The following is a 22,102-nucleotide window of genomic DNA, read 5'->3' as shown; positions in this document are numbered from 1 at the left end:
CCTGGAATGTCCCACATTCTGATTTGGTTAATTTCTTCCTTGTAGTGCCGTTTAACCTATTCATCTATCCTGTGTGCTTCCTACAAACTGGCAGTTAGGTCTAAAGGCTTGCTTAAATTCAGTTATAATTTTTTAGGCAAGAAAACATTGTAGGTGGCCCTTGTGCTGCCCACTGCCTCCCATCATGAAGTTTATAATGTCTGCTTGTTCCTCCTTTTGTGTAGGAGTGTTTCTCTTCTCTAATTTTGAGACTCAAATAGTCTCTCTTCCCATTACCAGGTATTACAGATTTTATCTCCAAGTCACCTCTCAATCTCATCTAGTTTTCTCCTTTTCTCCCTACTTCAAGTTATCATCGTCCTCTTTTACCTGCACCACTGCAACAGCTTCTGAAGAGTCCACCCCACCCTGCTTGCCTTCCCACCTCAACTCCATCTTCCACGTTGTAAGGGGGATTTTTTCCAAAACATTTGCAATTCTGATCTATTTCACCTTCTGATCAAAACTCCTCAATGCTTTTACATGATTCTTAGGATAAAACCCCAAATCTTCACCATGACACCCAAGGTTCATACTCCAGCCTTGCTTTCCTCTCCAGCCTCAGCTTGCATTTTCTCCCTTCATCCACATGCCAGTCCCACTGGCCTCCGTCCACTTCTTTCCCATCCCAGGGCCTTTGCCCTTGGCATCCTTTCATCCAAGAGCATCCCACCCCTCTTCACCCACTCAACTCCTCATCATTGATATGATCTCAGACCAGATGTTACTTCCACAGGAAAACCTTCCTGGAAGCCCCCTAGACTAGGTCAGAGCCCCCTGTTATTCTTCTTGAAGGGTGCTGTGGTTGTGACAGTTGGTAACCATACACTAACTTGTGTGATTATCTGATTAATGCCCATCTCTCCCACTAGACTGTATGCTCCATGTAGAGGGCAGGGCCAACGTCTATTTTGCTTATCACTGTATCCTTAGTACCTACCATAGTGCCAGACACCTAGCAGCCACATAAGAAACGTTTGTAAAATGAAATGAATGAATGAATCGCTCCCAGCTCCAAATGGACAGACCTCAGATATATTCCCCACAAGACCGTACCCAAACTGTCCCTCCGTATCTCTCAGACTTCAGCTCCTCCCACTCTCCCCGGGCTTACTCCATTCCCGCAGCACCAGCCTCCTTTCTGTTTCTCCAGGCCCTTGCTCACCTCACCAGGGCTTTTGCATTTGCTGTTCCCTCTGTCTAGAAAGCTCCTGCCCCAGATAGCAGCCTAGCTCCCGTCCTTACCAACTTCAAAGGTTTGTTCAAGCGTTGACTACAGTATTTGAAATTGCTGGTCTCTCCACTCTTGCAGCTCTCCCACTATCTCAACACTCTTGCACCTGCCATATGTTTTAAAAAGATTTCTTTGGTTTCTGTGATGAAAATTGACTGTAGGAGGGCAAGGACAGAGCAGGAAGATCTGTGTGGAGGTTACTGCAATATTCCAGACAAGAGGGTGCTAACAGTAGAAATAATGCGATAATGGTCAGATTAAAATATCCTGAAGGCAGAGGCAACAGGACTTCCTGGTGAGTGGGTGTGGGTGTATGAGGAAAGAATGGAGTCGAGTAAGTCTTCCTGAAAGAAAAGGGATTATCTACACCCTCTGTGCCTAGTAGAGCACCTGATATACAGGAGGTGCTTAATAATGTTGAACACCGAGTGAACTCAAACTACTGCACGTGTAATAAAGCCAAAGTTCAAAAATGGTATCACTTATTAGCGCACTGAATCCAGTTTCTAAGTGAGACGACTTCTCAGAATATTTGGCCTCTTTTGACAGAGGTCAAAATTCAGAGAAGTGCCAAGAGTGACCATCCTTGGCTGTTGGACCAACAGGGAGGGTGGGCTTGCCTTTCTCCACCCATGACACACTGCCCAGAAGATGTTACTCGCAGCTGGAATGGGGGAGCTGGCCTTAGTCCGGGAGAAGGACGTAGGCAGGACTGCTGATGGGGCCTTTTGCTTCATGCAATTGTTTGATTTTATTAAGCTGCAGAAAAGTGGGGAGGGGTTCAGCTCAGAAAGGATTCTATTTTGGGACTCAGACTTGAGCTGCCGGACTTTTAGGAGTAACCTAAACATTCGAGCTGCTCTGCTCTGGTGTCGAATGAGCCGGTGAAGAGCCGGCCTCCCGATCACCTAATCTAAGAGCTGCCTTCTGGCCCACCCCACCTTCCTGCAGCATCAGATGATGCTGACCATCACCCCTCTTCTTGACATACTCTTCTCTGATGGTGTACACCCTGCAGCCTGACCTCCTTCCCTGCTGACTTGCCCTCGTCTCCTCCCTGGGCTCTCCCTCCTCCATCTCACTCCCCAGGCTGGCACTCCCAGGGGCTGCCCTGCCCTGCTAGTGACACACTTTCTCCCCACTTTTGTGCAGAGGGTTCCCACATCTCTAGCTACAGCTTCAGCCCTTCTCCTGTATCTTAATTCCATATGGGTAGCTCCCTGAATGACCTCCAACAGTGATGCTGGTATAACAGGAACAGTGGTGATAACAACAGGCACCTTTTAATGAGTGCAATGTGCTAAGCACTAAACACTTCACACGTATTTTCTTATTTAATGCTCACACCAACCCTTTGAAGTAGGTACTATTGTTAGTCCCCACAGAGAGTGAAAAACAGGCTCAGAAAAGTTATTTTATTTGTCCAAGGACATGCAGCAAGTAAGAGGAAGAGCCAGGTTTCAAGCCCACATCTGTCTAGCTCCAGAGCCTGGACTCACAGCCTTATCTCGTTGCCGTCTCAGATGATGAAAACACCCACACTGTGCACCTGTAGATGCCGCGTGACTCCCCATCTCCAGACCAGAGCCTTTTCCTGCTTCCCCAGAAGGGCATCGCTATTGCTTTACTATCTCAGTCTCAGGCCTCAGTCTTCTCTGTGCTTCTTTGATGTCTTATCCTCCCTGCCTAATCACCATCCCTACACACATAAGTGCACGCGCGCACACACACACATACACACACATGCTTTCTTACTTTTGCTTAACCAATCATTATTAACAACCATGGTGCCAGGATCACTTAGGAGATCACAAGAGGTGAAAAGCCCAAATTTGAGAATAATCTACCTTTCTTATAAATAAGAGTGTGTGATTCATGGTTATCTCTATAATATTGTCATTTATTCACCTGAAAGCATATTTCAATATGCTTTACTGCCCTTGGAAAGGGAGAGGTGTGTCTGAGCTGGTGAGTGGGGAGCTGTGCTCCAGCCTGGGCCTGCCAGGGGTGTAAATGAGGACTTCTAGAGCCCATTCTCATTTCCACCCTTGACCAGGCACAGGGCCAGGCACAGAGACGGTACTCAAACAAGTTTGAGGGATGAATGCCTATATAAAACTGTGAAAAGTCAGCTGTCAGATGAAGCCTGGTCTTTTGAATAATTTTGTCTTCCTGATTTAATGGAAAGGCAGTGTATTTGTAAGCCAAAGATGGCTTTGGTATTTAATTAACTATGTCATTTAAAAACAATGTCTTCTCTGGCAGACTATAAACTCAAAGAGAGCAGACAGCATGTTTATCTTCCTTAATGCTGGATTCCAGGACCTAGCTGAGTGCCTAGCACATTGTAGTGATCAGTAAACATTTGTTTAATGAATATTTGAATCCTGGCTGTTTCATTTATTTGAAGCTGAAAGTGAACAAGTTATTTCAGCTCTTAAGCTTCAAGTTGCACATCTGTAAAAAGAAGCCAATTATAGAGAAGAAGGCAGGGGTTAGCATTTCATTTTTACCCCAGACGCTGCTGTATAGTAAACTATAAATGCCTTGTATGTGTGTGTAATACCTATAAAGCATGTGAAGAAATATGTAAAGCAATCTTATAAAGGTGTGCACACTTTTACCAATGCCTCAGGAGGTACCTTCTCAGTACAAAATGAGGGTAGAGTTTTAGCCATTATCTAGTTCACTTGATCATTGCACAAGAAAGAATTTAATAACTCAAAGCCTAAAGGGGTCGTTTTATATATATATAATTATGTATAATGTAATAATACAATGTAATATATTTCATATGTAATAATTATATTTTTATAATATATTATAGTAAAATTAATGTTATAATATAATTAAATATTACTAAATATGTCATATTAACTATATAATATATAAATATACTATTTTTATAATCCTATGTATATTTTAAGATCATACATATATATGCATAGACATAGAGTTATAAAAATAATTCAGTCTTCGTGTAGAACCCTTGAAAAGTGCAGAAAACCATGAGACTAAACTTTAACCATAATCCCACCTGGATGTAAACCTCGTTAGCCTATTTAGTTGTGCTTCTGTTCCACCTAGAATGTGAAAAATTGGAAAGGCAGATAATCTATAAAACCAGAACTTCTCTTTAACCCATCAGAGAGCTGAGGTCCCAACCACCTAGCCTAGAATTTATGGAAAGACAGGCACCTTTGAAGAGAGAAAGACTTTGGACTAGCTCATCTCTGCTTGAGGGAGGAAAGCAGGACATCCTCATAACTAGGTAAAAGAATTCAGCTCAAATTTTTTTAAACAAATTGCTAAACACCAAGTGTGAACAATCATGAGCGTATAGAACTCCGGGAGCCACAGATCAAAGAAAGTTTACAGGTATTCACAAGATCTTCTCCACAGACCTCACCAGGTGCTCATGAGAAAGACTAGGGGAAGGACGAGAGAACAAAGAAAGCCTATGTCTGAGTGCAAACTCAGAGGAGGGGAGCAGCCACTGCTGTGGAAAAAGCATGAAGCCCGACCCGGACCTTTCTCCCTTGGAACAAAAGCCTCAAGTGGCTAGGGGAAGGGCAGGAAACACTGTTGACTCCAGGGCACAGGGAGAGATCCACTGCAGGTGGGTGAAGGATAAAAAGGAAAAGCTCTCTAACTTTGGTAGAAACCGTCATGGGCTTAGACTATTAGATATTTATCTCAGTGGTGGGACAGGATCACTGAGATGCCCAACTCTGAGATCCAAAAACCACAGGGCTTGCTTAAGACTGAACCAGAACAACAGAGAACCTCCCCCACCTCTTGCCCCAGCCCCAAACAGGCTAACAAGTGTAGTAGAGGTACACAAGGAAGGCCTAAAGCTGAAGCAGAGCAGCAATACTGAGAAAACCCCCTGAATAAACAAGCTTCCAACCTAAGCACAAGGTACCCCAGAAGAATTTGAATTTGGTGATGCAGTGAAGGTAACCATAGCAACAATAAAGCCCAAACCCAGTGAACTCCTGAATAGCTGATTAAACTTCTCATATTAAGAGCCTAGGAGAAAAAGAGGTATACCCATTTCCAGGCATAAATACTATTTACCTCAGTCTCCACCGTTCTACACACTGTTCATCAGTCATTCAAAAATTATGACACACACAAAAAATTAAGAAAAAGCACCCATTCTCAAGAGATAAAGCAATCAACAGAACCAGACTATCAAACAGGGAATTTAAAATAACCATGATTAATACATTAAAGGATCTGATGGAAAAGGTGAACAAGCAGCATGAACAGATGAGGAATTCTAGCAGAAACATAGAAACTATGAAAAAAGAGAATTAAATGAAATGTTAGAAATGAAAATAAAAACAAAGTATGGTAACAGATGAAGAATGCCTTCAACAGTCTCATTAGGAGAGTTGACATACACAGAAAAGGAGCAGTGAACCCAAAGATAGGTCAATAAAAATTACCCAAACAAAAACACAAAACGAGTGAAAAGAGTGAAACAGTGCATCCAAGAATTGTGGGACAGTATCAAATGGTCTAACATACATGTAACTGAAATTCCAGAAGGAGAAAGGAGAGAGAAAACAGAGCAGAAGATAATGGCTGGGAATTTTCCAAAAATATATACATCAAAGCACAGATCCAGCAAACTCAGAAAACCTCAAGCAGGATTCAAAACAAACAAACACCTAGACACATAATATTTAAACAGCTGAAAACCAAAGATAGGAAATCTTGAAGGCAGCCAGAGGAAAAAAGGCACAGTCCATACAGAGGAGGAAAGATGTGCACAGACAAACATGCAAACCAGAAAACAATGGAGTGAAACCTTGAAAGCGCTGAAAAGAAAACAAAAAACTTGTCAATCCATAATTCTATACCCAATAGAAGTGTATTTCAGAAATGAAAGAGACTGTTTCAGACAAACAAAACTGAAATAATTCATTACCACCATACCTACAATACAAGAAATGTTAAAGAAAATTCTTTAGGAAGCAGAATAAAATATTACACAAAATCTTGGATTTACATGAAGAAATAAAGATAAGGAATCATTAGAATAAAACTAGATTTAAAATATTGTTTTCCAAGTCTTTAATCACTCTAAAAGATACCTATCTAAAGCAAAAATATAAACTGTAAGTTTATAGCATATGCAAAACCAAAATGTATGACAATGATAGCAGGAAAAATGAGAGGCCAAACTGAGAGTATACTGTCGTAAAGTTCTTACACTACCTGAGAAGTAGTATAATATTATGAAGGTAAACTGTAATTAATCAAAGATAATATAAACCCAGAGGCAACCACTAAAAAAAACTTTAAAAAGAGGTATAAGAAACAAGCCAATTGTAGAGAGAAAATGGAATGATAAAAAATAATTATCTCAGGGGCCAGCCTGGTGGTGCAGCAGTTAAGTTCACACAGTCTGCTTTGGTAGCCTGGGGTTCACAGGTTCGGATCCTGGGTGTGGACATATGCACTGCTTGTCAAGCCATGCTGTGGTAGGCATCCCACATATAAAACTAGAGGGAGATGGGCACAGATGTCAACTTAGGGCCAGTCTTCCTCAGCAAAAAGAGGAGGATTGGTGGTGGATGTTAGCTCATGGCTAATCTTCCTCCAAAAAAAAAAAATAATAATAATTAACCCACAGCTAGCCACAAAAAAGAGGAAAAAAGGAGCAAAAACTGAAGGAACTAATAGAAAACAACTTGCAAGATGGAAAATTTTAATTCAACCATGTTATTAATTACATTAAATATAAAGGTCTAGACATGGCAACTAAAAATGAAAATTGTCAGATTGGATAAAAAAGCAAAGCCTCACTATATGTTGGCTACATGAAATCTACTTTAAATATGAAGACATAGAGTAACAGGGTGGAAAAAGATATACTACACAAATACTAATGTAAGAAAAAAAAGCTGGAGTAGCTATACTACTATCAGACAAAGTAAACTCCTGAACAAGAAATGTTAACAGGGATAATTAAAGGCATTACATTATGAAAATCAATCAATTCATCAAGAAGACGTAACAATCCTAAGGTGTATGTACTTAACAAGAGAGCTTCAAAATACATAAAGCAAAAACTGATATAACTAAAAAAATAAATAGACAAATCCACAATTGTAGTTGGAGACATCTACACTCCTCTCTTGGTAATCAATAGAACAAATGAACAGAAAATCAGTAAAGACATAGAAAACCTAAACAATGCTATCCACTAAATTGACTTATTTGACATTTTAGAACACTCCACCAAATGAGAGTACAATATACAGTATTTTCAAGGACACATGGAACATTCACCAACATTGGCCATGTTCTGGCCATAAAATAAGTCTCAACAAATTTAAAAGAACTGACATAATACAATGTATGTAATCTGACTATAAGAGAAATTAATAACAGAAAAATATCTTTAAAATTCTCAAATATTTGGAGATTAAACAACTTACTTCTAAACAACCCATAGGTCAAAGAGGAAGTCACAGGGAAAATATTTTTAATTGAATTAAAATGAAAATACAACATATTAAAATTGGTGGGATGCAGCTAAGCAGTGATTAGAGAAAAATTTATAGCATTAAATGCTTTGTTAGGGGGCTGGCCTGGTGGCACAGCAGTTAAGTTCCCATGTTCCACTTTGGTGGCCCAGGACTCGCCAGTTCGGATCCCAGATATGGACATGGCACTACTTGGCAAGCCATGCTGTGGTAGGCATCCCACATATAAAGCAGAGGAAGATGGGCACGGATGTTAGCTCAGGGCCAGTCTTCCTCAGCAAAAAGAGGAGGATTGGCAGCAGATGTTAGCTCAGGGCTAATCTTCCTCAAATAATTAAATAAATAAATAAATAAATAAATAAATAAATAAAATAATAAATGCTTTGTTAGAAAAGTAGAAAGATTTATAATGAATGACTTAATCTTTCAGTTAAAGAAACTAAAAACAGAAGAGCAAATTAAACTCAAAGCAAGAACAAAGGGTAATAAAGATAAAAGCAGAAATCAATAAAACTGAAAACAGAAAAACAATAAGAAACCAAAAAAATCAGAGATACCAAAAACTGTTTTTTGTGAGAAGAGCAATAACATTGATAAACCTCTTGGCACAGTGACCAAGAAAAAGGAAAGAAGACACAAATTACCCACATCTGGAATGAGAAAGGGGACATCACTACAGATCCTACAGATATTAAAAGGGTGATAAGGAAATACTATGAACAGCTTTAAGCTCATGAATTCAAAAAGTTTAGATAAAATTCTATACAAACTCTTCCAGGAAATAGAAGATACAGTCTTATTTTATGAGGTCAGGATTACCCTGCTACCTATACCAGAGAAAGACATTACAGGAAAGGAAAACTAAAGATCAATAACTCTCACGAACCCAGATACAAAATCCTCAACAAAATATTAGCAATTCAGATCTAGCAATCATATATATATATATATGAAACCATCATGACCAAGGGGGTTTACCATGGAAACAAAAGGCTGGTTTCAATATTTGAACATAAAACATCATCATCCACCATATTAATACACTGAAGAAGAAAAAAAATATGATAATCTCAATACAAAAAAGCCTCTGTCAAAATTAAAAATACTTTCATGATGAAAATTCTCAGCAAAGTTGAAATGGAAGGGAACTTTCTCAACTTGATAAGTGGTATCTACAAAAAACCTACATCTAGCATATTTTACAATGAATGCTGAATGCTTTCCCCTTAAGATCAGGGAAAATGCAAAGATGGCCACCCTCACTTAGGCTGGGACAAAATTCTAGAGGTCCTAGCTGGTGCATTAAGACAGGAGAAAAAAGGATATATAGGTTGGAAGTCAAGAAATAAAAGTGCCTCTACTCCTAGATTATGTGATTATACCTAAAGAAAATCTCAAAAATTCTACAAAAAAGCTATTAGAACCGATAAGTGAGTTTAATAGGATCTCATGATACAAGACCAATAAACAAAAATCAGTCATATTTCTGTAAACCAGCAATGAAAAATTGGAAATTAAACTTAAAAAAAAATAGTATCATTTACAACAGCACCAAAACACATGAAATACTTAGATATAAATCTAGAAAAATATGTGCAAGATCTATATGCCAAAAACTACAAAACACTGAAGAAAATCAAAGTTGGCCTAAATAAATAGAGAGTTACAGTATACCATACTCATGGATTGGAAGACAATGTTGTTAAGATGTCAATTATTTCAAAATTTATCTAGAGAGTCAGCGAAATCCCAATCAAAATCCCATAGGACTTTTTATAGATTCTATAAAATTAATAGACAAGAGCAAAGGAACAATTTTGAAAAAGAAGAACAAAGTTGGAGGACTCACACTACCAGACTTTAAGACTTGCTATAAAGGTACAGTAATCAGGAGAGTATGGTATTGGTGAAAGAAGGGACACATAGAGGAACGCATCAGAATTGAAAGTCCAGAAATATACACACACATACACGGCCAATTAATTTTCCACAAAACTTCAAAGCAATTCAATAGAGAATGGTTAGTTTTTTTAACAAACGGTGGTGGGATATTTAGACCTCCATATGCAGAAAGCAAAAATGAACTTTGATCTCTATGTAGACCTTGCACCATCTACAAAACTCAAATGAATCAATGTAAAGTAAAATTTAAAGTCTAGAAAACTGTAAAATGCAAAAAATGTAAAACCTAAAACTTCCAGAATGAAATATAGAAAAATTTTTGTGACCTTTCTTGGCAAAGAATTATTTGATATAACACCAAAAGCATAATCCATAAAATAAAATATTGAGAAGTTAGACTTCATCAAACTTAAAAAGTTCTCCTCTTCAAATGATACTGCCTATAAAATGAAAAACCAAGCCAGAGAGTGAGAGAAAATATTTTCAAAACACGTGTCTGATAAAGAACTTGTTTCTAGAATATAAAAATAATTTTCAAAACTTGATAATAAAACAACCCAACAAAAAAAGTAGGCAAAATATTTGAACAGCTACTCCACCAAAAAATATATGTGAACGCAAATAAGCACCTGAAAAGACGCTCAATATCATTAGTCATTTGGAAAATGAAAATTAAAACCACAGTGAGATATCACTACACAACTACACAACTACACAACTGGCTAAAACAAACAAACAAAATCATGACAATACCAAGTGCTGTTGAGGGCACAGAGCAACAGGAACTCCCAACATCATCTGTAGGAATGCACTTTGGATTCCTACAGTTTGAACAGATTGGTAGTTTCTTATAGTGTTAAATATATCCTCACTATATTACTCAGCAATCACAACCTAGGGATTCACGAGAGAGGAATGAAAACTTACACACAAACCTGTATGCAAATGTTGATACTAGGTATATTCATAATAGCCAAAAACTGAAAACTCAAATGTCCTTCAAGTGGTGAATGGAAAAACAAACTGCGATATATCCATACCATGGAATACCACACTCAGCCCTTAAAAAGAACAAATTACTGATAGACGCCGCAAGACAGAGTATGCTAAGTGAAAGAAAAACTCAAGAGGCTACACACTCTGTGATTCCATTTATATAAGATTTTGGAAAGTGGGAAGAGGAACTGACTAAATAGGGGCATGAGGAAATTTTCTGAAGTGATGGAACTATTCTATATTTTGACTGTATACACTAAAAATGGTGAATGTTAATGAATAATCAATAAATATGAATGAAAAATAAAAAGCTGTAAAAATATAAATAATAACAAAATAAACTGATAGAACTAACAACAAAAGTACTATTGTATCAATAAATGTAAATGGAGTGGACTTATCTAGTAAGAGAAAAAATCAGATTGGATTACAAAACAAATTCTAATGGTTCTATATACAAGTGAGTTATAAAAGCAACAAAAGGATGGCCAAATGTATTCAGACAAATGAAAACAAAAAGAAAACAAAGGTCATGATAGTAATATCAGACAAGTTAAATTCTGGGCCAAAAGAACAAAATATTAAATGAGATTTGATAATGCTAAGAGTGCAATTCACAATGAAGATGTTGCAATTCATAATGAAAGTATTACAACTCTCATTGAAGATAAAGCAGTTAGAAATATCAAAACACCAAATAACATAGCATCAACATTCAAAAACAAAAATTATAGGAACTGCAAGGTGCAATAGGTTAGCACAAATCAGCAGTAAATTTTTAACTTACCTTTCTTGGCCCATAACAGTCTAAGTGGACAACACCAAGAAAATAGAAGAACTAAATAACAATAACGTGGGTCCAAATATGTGTATGTCAAAGACACACACTTGTGTATTTGTACTTTGTAGTGTAAATAACCAGAAAACAATATCTCCTAACAATTGGAAATTTTAAAATGTTCTTTTAAAATTCTTAGGACAAAGAGGAACTCCAAATCTGCAAAATTTCCAGAAAACAACCGTATTAAAATATTATATATGGAAACCTACGGAATATAGCTAAAATAATGCTCAAAGAAAAATCCAAGCCTGAAATACTTATGTTATTAAACAAGAATGAAGGAAAGTAAATAAGCATCTAATTTTTGGTAAAATTTTTTTTCACTGATGTAACACAAGCACCTAGAATGGGCCAGACACATAGTGGGCACTCAATAAATATTTGTTGAATAAATGAGTAACAGAGTAAACTTCAGAAAGGAAAAAGAATGAGTTAATAAAATAAAAGCAGAAATTAATGTAGTAGAAAAAAGAAATAATAATAACAGCGCCAAGAGCTTGTTTCTGAAAAAATAAAAGAAAATAGGTAACTTAAGCACCAAGCAATGGAAGAAAGCACAACTACACAAACTAAATGTAGTAAAGCAGAAATAATCACGGACACAGAGGAAATCCAATGAGTCTACAAACCCACTTTGCTCAACCCTAAGCAAATAAATTAAATTAAAGATCTGGAAGAAATGAATAATTTTCTAGGAAAATATAATTTACCAAAATTTACCTCAGAGAAGATAGAAAATCTAAACTGACAATTACTATAGGAAAAAAAGAAGAAAAATTTTAAAGATTTACCCTCATAAACCACTAGGTCCAGATGCCTTCAAAGGGAAATTAATTCTATGTAATCTTCCAGAGTAAATAATTTTTTTTGGCCCTGAGCTAACATTTGTTGCCAATCTTCCTCTATTTTGTATGTGGGACATTGCCACAGCATGGCTTGATGAGCAGTGTCTACGTCTGTGCCCAGGATCCAAACCTGCGAGCCCTGGGCCGCCAAAGGAGAGCAGCACTGTACCAGCCCCTAAGAGCAAATAATTTTAATGCTACTTAAACTGTTTCAGAGTTTAGAAAAAAATGTGGAGGAAGGCTTCCAGATTCCTTTAGGAAGCAAGAATAACATTGATACGAACAGCTGCAAAGATTAAACACAAAAAGAAAATTACAGTCCAATCTCACTATGACCTTTGATGTAGAAATCCTAAATAAAACGTTGACAAATAAAGTCCTGCAGCACATTAAAGAAAACAGTATACTATCAGTGGGTGGGAGGTTATCCTAGGAATGCAAGAATGGTTCAATGTTACAAGATGGATAATGTGATCATTTCTTTAGACAATAAAAAACATTGGATAATACTCAAGAATCTTTCTTCATAAAACATTCAATGAATTAAGGAAAGATGGACATTTCATAATATGATAAAATATATCAATCTTAACCCAAAAGCCAGTATCATGTTTAATGGAAAAACACTGGATTTGCATTAAAACATTAAAAAACACTGCATTTGCATTAAAGTCAAGAACTTCAACATGTTCTTGAGATATAAGCCAATGTAATTCAACAAGAGAAATAAATGAGAGGTATAAAAATTAGAAATACCAAGGTAAAATTATCTGTATTTGTAGATAATACGATTGTAAACCTGGAAAATCTAAGAGAATCTCAAAAAAGGAATACAACAATAAGATAATTAAATTTAACATGCTCAGGTCCAAATATAATACACAGATATCAACAGCTTTCATATATATAAACAACCATCAGTCAAGAGATATGGAGGAAAAGTCTTCATTTATAACAGCAACAAAAGTAAATAAATATCTAAGAATACATTTAATTTAAAAATGTATAGGATTTATATGAGAAAAACATTTAAACATTCCTGAAGGCCACAAAATTAAAGATAAAAATAAATGGCAAGGCAAACAGTGTTCTTTGTGAGGAATTCTCAAGATCATAAAGATATAATTCTCCCTAAACTTAGCTATAAGTGTAAAGTAACCCCAAATAAAAATACATATATATGTTAAATATGTACATATTTATTTAAATAGGCAACCTAATGCTAAAGTATTTCATATGGAAAAATAAGTGACAATAACAGGAAAAGTCTAAAAAAAAAGGAAAGTAAGTATGAGGAGTTAGTCCTACAAAATATTATTGTATGTTTAAAAGCACAAAACTTACAACAGAGGGACCCTGGAACACGAATATATAGAAATATCAATGGTATAGGATAAGAAGTTCAGAAATAGCCCCAAGTAAATACATATAAAATTCACTATACAAAAAGGAGGCATCTCAAATCTGTGAAGAAAAGATGGAATAATTAATGCGGTGTTGGGACAATGAGAGAACTGCTAGGGAAAAAAATGAAGCCATATTTTACATCTTACACAAGGATGAATTCCAAATTGAACAAAAATTCAAAAGTACAAAATTAATCCATAAGTTTAGTGGGATAAACCATGGTAAAATTATTTTATAACTGGAGTGGGGGAGATTTTTTAAACTATGATACAAAAATCCAGAAGCCATAAAAACAAAGACTGAGAAACTCAACTACACAAATATGTCTTCTGTATGGTGAAGACAAAAGAACAACAAAATGAGAAAATATTTGCAACTCTTATTACAGATAAATGGTTAATATCCCTAATAAATAAAGAGATCCTAAAAATCAATGGGAAAAACATCAACTACCAAATAGCAAAACAGTCAATGGGTAAGCACAGAGAGTTCACGGAAAAGAAAATAGAAATCATTCTTAAAGATATGAAGAGATATTCAACTTCATCCTAATAAGAGAAATGCAAATGAAAACTTCACTGAGAAAAGTGTAAGTTACATATCCTTTGGTCCAGGAATTCAGCCCTCTAGAAATTTATCTTGCACAGATACTCCATGTAGTAGGATGAGTGGTGGTTCCCCCCAAAAACATGTCCACCCGGAACCCGTGCAGATGACCTTATTTGGAAAAGGGCTTTTGCAGATGTGACTAAGTCAATAATCTTGAGATAAGATCTTGGATTGACTGGGTGGGCCTTAATCTGATGACAAGTACCCCTATAAGAGACAGCAAGACACACAGAGTGGGAGTCAACGTGAAGATGGAAGCAGAGACTGGAACGAGGCATCTACAAGCCAAGGAACACCAAGGACTGGGGGCAACCACCAGAAGCTGGGAGAGAAGCAGAGAACAGATCCAGCCTCAAAGTCTCTGGAAGGCAACAATCCTGCCAAAACCTTGATTTCAGACTTCTGGCCTCCAGAACTGCAAGAGAATAAATTTCCATTGTTTGAAGCCACCCAGTTTGTGGTACTTTGTCATTGCAGTCCTAGGAAACGAACATACTCCACCATGTAAAAGGATGTGCTTTAAACATCACTCATCACAGCACTGTTTGTATTAGGACAAGACTGGAAACAGCAAGACAACGGATTAAATTTAATACAGTGGAATATTATGCAGGTGAAAAAAAGCTCTTTATAAACTGATGTGGAAATGCTCTCTGTAACAGGCCCAACAGGAAACAGATGCTACTCAAAATAGGGGAGTTTATTTACAAGGGACAAGAAATAAGGGTGTATACAGGCATAGAGGAACCCATAAGGGAGAATGCCGCACCCTGGGGTTAGGGGCAATGGGCTCTCACCACCGCCATGCCCAAAGGACAATCTGGAAGGAGAGAGACTGCCTGAAAGGCAGCAGAGCCGTGTAGAGGGACATGGCCAGCCCAAGGCAACTTCACAGGGAGGGAGGCAGAGAATCAATCTCCTAACTTCACTCTCCTCCCTCCCTCTCTTTGATGTCCCTCGTGACCCTCCCCATTGGCTGATCCCAGCCGGAAGCCAGAGGGAAAGGGAGCCCTGTGAGGTCCTCCATGCGGTCCACTCCGCAGGGCAGAGGTCAGCAAGGAGCCCGGTGGAGAGTGCCTCTGGAGGGGCATGGAAGCTATCCAACTCAATCTCCAAGATGGTTTTTTTAAAGCAAGGTACAGAGTAGTATATACAGTGTGTCATCATTTCAGTAAGAAAGAGAAGAAGTATCGTATATGCATTGGCTACATGTTCATAGGAGATCTGGACAGACCCCCAAGAAAATGATCATATTTGATGCTCTGGGGAGGGGACCTGGGTGTCTGGGGAACAAGAGTTGGGGGAGACTTTCCATTGTGTGCCATATTATACCTTTTGAATTCTGAACCATACAAATGGTTCAAAATATTAAAATTTTTATTTATGTTCAAAAATATAAATAAAATTTAACTTTTAAAAGTCCAATATTAATGGTCTTTACAAGAAAGGCCCCTAGATAGTACATGATTATATTCAATAAAAGAAGAAGCAGGAACAATAAAAGCTGGGGACCAGCCATGGGGGAGACGAGAAGCGTGCCCACCTGTCAGGTAACGCCTGCAGCACGGTGGGCATCAGCACTCCGGAGATAGCTTTGTAGAGGATGGAGTCACACACGCCGACGATGTTCACCACCGTGGAGGAGCCCAGCACAGGCAGCATGTGGGGCGGCATTCCTTGCCAAAAGTGCAGGAGGAAACTTTGAACCTGTATCGACCCACAGAGAGGAGAAGAACCATGAGGTTACACAGGGCCCTCCCAACAGAGCCCAGGGACTTGGCCAAGGCCAACCCAGTCGGCAGTGCTGTCATCCACTTCCCCCGCAGCAGCAGAGGCCGCCCCAGCCTGGTGCAGCTTTGGAGGACCTGCAAGGTCCTCCTGTCCCAAGTCTTCCCCCTGCCCACCCGTGTGGCATGCCCCCTGCCAGAGAACCAGTTGGTCTGGCAGGCTGGGGTCTCCTCTGCCCTGGGAGAGGGGAGTAGCATGTTAATCCATCGGCCCCTTCATGTCCACTTGGTCTGGGAAAAGTTTAAGGAAGGGAAGGCGGGATATCGCTCTTAAAAAGCTCAGAGCACTAGTACCCACTATTCTTTGGGCCCCTTGGTGCCTCGGGGGCCCCTGGGTGTTCTGGAAGGAAGGGAACAATGTGGGAGTTGTAGGTGAGAGGAATGTGTCTGAAGGGAGAAGAATCTGAAGAGTAGGGGCCGTAAAGGAAAGTCTCTTGATTCAAATTTGCGTGCCCAAAACTGGATAAAGTGCAAGCGCCTCTTCACGTACAAATTCTTCCATTGTCCCAAAGAGCACTGGCCACTTGTTGCCATTTTGGGATGCTACATGGTGATATCTAGGTGGTGAGCTATGTGGACACTCCAACCCCAACCACTAGCACAGAACAGAAATATAACAGGCACTCAAAAGTAGTTATTATTGTTAATATGATGATAGCAGGAACTCAAGCTGTGTTGCTGATGAATGAATGGCAGCGCGAATATCCAAAGCAGAGAACTCCTCGATGCCCCTACAGTTTATATCTTGTAGTGTGTGAGCTGGAGGTCACGGAGAGAGCAGGTAGGGAGTGGAGGGTGGGACAAGATAAAGGAAGTGAAGGGAAATAGTAGAAGGTGGTGAACTGGTGAATATAACAACATTCAAAAATATCTAGACTTCAGCTAACATTGAGGACTGGTTCATCTGGAAGATAGGAGGGAACAAATAACCGAATTTTTGTGAATTCTCATAGGCTCAACTTGGTTCCTGGACTGTGTATCCTTCTTTCCCCCACAGATGGGCACTCTTGAGCCTATACTAAGATTCCACATATAGCATTACCACATCCCTGGTTCCCCAAATGAATCCTGATCCCATGTAGGAGATAATTTAGTACCCTAGTCTAATACTTTGGAGGTGGTATTATTATTTATTGAGTGCCTACTATATGCCAGGTACTCGGTCTCTCATTTAATACTCACAATACTGCTACAGCTGAGAATCATTACTCTCATTTTGCAGACATTATTTGTCCAAAGCTGGACAGCAAGTCAGGGAACAGATGAAGTGGAGCCCATGTCTGCCTATCTGTCCACCTGTCAGTCTCATGGCTAGTTTGTTCTTTACGTAGTACGTGGGCTTCAACCCTATTCCTGAGACCCATGTCTCTCCTTGGACCACTGCCTGCTTCCCAGCTTTCTTTGCTCCCCACTTCTGGTGACCTGCAGTGTCTCTCAGGTCCCTCTTAGGAGGAAGGTCTTGCTTTCCTTTGACCAGGCTACCTGTGACCCCCGCCTGGTGACCTTAGCTCAGCCTTGGGCAGACTGACTCCCCTGATGTCCACAGTCAGCCTGGACTTCCCAGCGTCAACACTGGATGGGAGGCTTGGCAGAGGAGGAATGGGGAGAAAAGCATGCCCCCTGACTTCCTGGGGGGGAGTGGTAAAAACATGATCAAAATGGTGCATGAAGACAGGTCTATAATTTGTGAAACTCAAATCACAGTTCTGTTAATCCCATGACAGTGAAAATATTGCAAAGTTTTCATCCAGATTGAAAATTAAAACAAAGAAAATCCAGATGAGTTAAGATTGCCTTCCAGGGTTCCAATCCTGGCCCCACTACCAACTAGGGGTGTAATATCTCTATGCCTCAGTTTCCTTACCTGTGAAACAGGAATAAAAGTAGTATTTACTGCACAGGTTTCAGTAAAGGTTTCTAAAAAGTACTTATTATAGTCCTTGGCATAGTAGATGCTTAATAAATTAGCTATTATTATCATATCATGGAGGCACTATCACTACTAGGTCCGAGAAACCAGTGTGCTGCCCGAAGCATTTGAGACACACTTGCCTACGTTTCTGAGTGTCACGCAGCCAGGATCCTCATTGTGGCTCTGCGCACCTGTCAAGGTTCTTTTTCTGTCATTTGGACACCTTGGTGGCTGAGAGTTGGCCTGGCCTCGGCCTGGAGATAGCCACATCTCCAGGATAAGGTGCTTGCCCTCCAGAGACCCTCTGCTGTCCCCTGATCCCAGCTTGTCCCTGGACACTGGCCTCAGGCTGGGGCTTGGACCTCCCTGCCTTCCCTTCCAACTCTGAGTAAGAAGTTCTGCCCAGTTGATTCCTAAGATTTGGTAGATTCTGAATTCATTTGCATCTCTAAGCTCTCCTTGCATCCAGCTCTACTCTTTTTTTTTAATATGAGCAGTTAATTACTAGCAGAAATTGTGGAAAAGATCAGCGGCTGTGTACGTTAAAACAAATCTGTGGGAAATCAGTGTCTTTAGCAGGCATCTGTTTCAAGCCTGATCATGTGGCACAGGGAGCCCTGATCAGTCCCTGGTCTCCTGGGCAGCCCTTGTAGAGGGCATATTATCCAGTTTTGACTTCCCTTGATACCCTCTGCATTTTAGACTATTTAGTGTCCAGTGGTACCAGTTCCTCAGAGCGAGAGGAAAAAAGGAGGTAGAACAGCGTAAAGCTCAAGCTCTGACACTTGGAAGTCAGGTGTGAAATGGACAGACACGGTATTTACACCAGGAGGCAGAGCCGACAGGACCTCCCAACAGACTGCATATGAAGGTTGAGGGAAAGAGAAGAATCAAGGCTTGTGGCTTGAATTGGGTGGGTGGTCGTGGCAATCTAAGACTCGGGAAAACAGATTCGGAGTGGAAAATTAGAGCTCTGATTTGGCCATGTTAGGTTAGATGTCAAGTCAATTGAATCTGGAGCTCAGGACTAAATATATAAAAATGAAAGTTACCAGCTTTTATACAATGGAGACGATGTCTACCTATTATTAGGATGAAATAAGATAACTTACGTAAAATGTCTGGCACCGTGTAGGCATTTAACAAATGGAAACTCACTATTAGGCAGAAGGGAGAAGTTCTCCTTACCCTTTGCAAGCATAAATGGTGAAAGAATCAGAGGCAAATGATTGAAACTGATTATTTAAAGTGAGTTTCCTGGATTATCCCCTGAACTCTCAACCCTTTTTCTCTTGGCTCAGTGAAGTATCAGGAGATGATTTCCTTAAGAATATCTAAGTAAGTTTTCTATTTTTTTTCCACGCCCATGTTTAGTTCATTCCTAACATATTGACACCTTGCCGAAATACATCTGATGACTTTCAATGAGGGTGCTGAATTGCTACAGTGTTGAAAGGACCTCAACAAAACAGTAACTACCAAAATACCTACCATTTCTTATGCTCTGAGTTCGAAATCAGACAGTTTACATACACAATTTCCATGTAATCATCACAATTTAACTATGAGGTAGATATAATTATCTCCATTTCACAGCAAAAGAAACTGAGGCTCAGAGAGGGTGAGTACCTTGCTCAAGGTCACAGGCTAATGGTGGATTTAGGACTCCAACACAGGACTATCTGACTTTATGCTCTTTGTGCAATGTAGTTTGGGGAAGGCCTTGCAGCAAGTCTCCTACATGCAGACTTGGGCTCTTTGTACTTGCCTAACAATGCTACAAGTCATTTGTCCATCCATCCATTTATCCATCCGTCCATCTACTCATCCACTCACCCACCCAACAAATATTTACCGAGAGCCTGAGAGTATGGCAGACCTGGATACAGCAGTGAACAAGACAAATGAGATCCCTGGCCTTAAGGGCTTACATTATGATGGTAGGAGACAAACAACGCACAAGCAAACAATCTGAGATTGTGATATTAGCGTAAGTTGTGACCACAACAGATATTAAATATTTTGAAGACTTGAAACAAACTATAATGTCAAGGTATACCAGATGCACCCACCATCCATTTGCCAATGACTTTTCCTAGCGGTGGGAGAAAGTCCATGCCCATCAGAAGTAAAACATCCCCCTTCATTCTTTTGTGGTTGGGTAGAATGAACCATATCTTGATTAGCCATCTTAAAAACAGCCACCAAATATCCCTGCCACAGGCGTGCAAAGAATATCGGACTAGTGGTGTCAGGTGACAAAAGATCTAGTCGTGACTTTGGCCCTAACCAACTATGTGACTTTGGGCAAGTCTCTTAACTCTCTGGTTGCCATATCTGATAAAAGCAAGCATTTGTACTCCTTTTGTGTCTACAAAGAGCTTTTCCAGGCATTGTCTCATCTCCTCCTTCCAGTAATCCTATGAATTACATAAGCAGGGATGATTTTTTTTTTTTTTGAGGAAGATTAGCCCTGAGCTAACTACTGCCAATCCTTCTCTTTTTGCTGAGGAAGACTGGCCCTGAGCTAACATCCATGCCCATCTTCCTCTACTTTATATGTGAGACGCCTACCACAGCATGGCTTTTTGCCAAGCAGTGCCATGTCTGCACTCGGGATCCAAACCAGCGAACCCCAGGCCGCCGAGAAGCAGAAAGTGCAAACTTAACCGCTGCACCACCGGGCCGGCCCCAGGGATGATATTTTTATCTTCACTTCTAGGATGAGGAATTGAGGCTTTCCTAGCACAGCCAGGTCCTGAATCCAAGCCTGGGCTCCAAGTCTGGCACTTTTTGCATAGGAGCACCCTGCCCTTTGCAAGGTTTCTGGACCTCTCACCACATATCTGCCTCCTAATTGCTGGTGTGCCTTCTTCCCCCTCCCCCAACAGGCCGTGTCTTACTTATTGCCCCATTCCTGGGACCTAGAGCAGTGAGTGGCACCATCAGATATCCAGTAAGTGTTGGGATTAATGAATGGCATTAAGTAAAATGAGATGATGAGCTTGGGGATGAAGAAAGCTACATATGAACGTAAGGGAGGACTATCACCAGTTTTATTGTTAGTCCTTGTGGCAGAGAGGGAGAGCTGTCCACTAGAGCTCTGAGCTCCTCTTCTGTAGTAGTGTAAGCCGCTGCCCAGTGAGGGGCCACACTTCTGAGCTCCCCCTGCATCAAGGTGGGGCCATGAAACCATCTGTTGCCCATGGGATGTGGAAAAAAGTGACGCGTTTTATTTCTGGACTGACAAGGTTAAGAGCATGTGTTCCCTGAAATCCTTTTCCCCATCCATCAGCTGAACAAAGAGAACTCCAAGGCTCTAGGGCAGAGTGTGGCTGCAAGGGGGAAGGAGCCTGGGTCCCTGAACCACTCCCAGCAACCAGCCTTCCAACCGAGAGCAGCCACATTGGATTGTGACATGAGGGAGAAATAAACTTCTCATGTATTAAGATTTAGGGCATTATTTGTTACAGAAGCCAGTGTTGTCTTAACCAATCATGAATCATTACTTGCCCTGGTCTCAGAGATCTTTGGAATGTTAAGATATAGCCAACTTGAGAGAAACCACAATATGAGAGAGAGCAGCGATTTTTCTTTCCTTAAAAAAAGGGGGCTGGCCCAGTGGTATAGTGGTTAAGTTCACGCTCTACTTGGACAGCCCCGGGTTCACAGATTAGCATCCTGGGTGCTGACCTACACACCACTCATCAAGCCATGTTGTGGTGGCATCTTACATACAAAACAGAGGGAGATTGGCATGAATGTTAGCTCAGTGACAATCTTCCTCACCAAAAAAAATAAATGAATCTACTTAAATGGTCACTCAAGGAACTCGGGGGGTTTAAAAACTCTAGTGGATAAAAGTCAAGAGAAGGAAGAATAGCACTTCTCCACCAACACACTGGATCTCTCCTGGAGCTGTGTCCATGAGCCAAGTGACAGCTCACGTTCGACTATGACAACACAGGATTACTGTGGGAACAGTAAATGAGCTGACACAAGTAAGTGCACGTCTTACTACAAGTTC

The 22,102-nt window shown here is 39.9% G+C and overlaps 1 protein-coding gene across 7 annotated transcripts in view; it reads right to left on the bottom strand.

The window, feature by feature from the left end:
* Positions 1-22,102, bottom strand: part of RFX4 (regulatory factor X4) — a 177,584-nt gene that overhangs the window by 49,861 nt on the left and 105,621 nt on the right. For all 7 annotated transcript variants that reach the window (XM_070599807.1, XM_070599804.1, XM_070599805.1 and 4 more), the window contains one exon: positions 15,920-16,083. In XM_070599807.1, coding sequence (XP_070455908.1) covers positions 15,920-16,083 — 164 coding nt within the window. The remainder of the gene's footprint in view (positions 1-15,919; positions 16,084-22,102) is intronic.

This window comes from Equus przewalskii, chromosome 29, assembly GCF_037783145.1.
Source record: "Equus przewalskii isolate Varuska chromosome 29, EquPr2, whole genome shotgun sequence".
NCBI classification, from domain to species: domain Eukaryota; kingdom Metazoa; phylum Chordata; class Mammalia; order Perissodactyla; family Equidae; genus Equus; species Equus przewalskii.
Note: the sequence above shows the minus strand (reverse complement) of the source record. Positions and strands in the feature narration are given on the sequence as shown.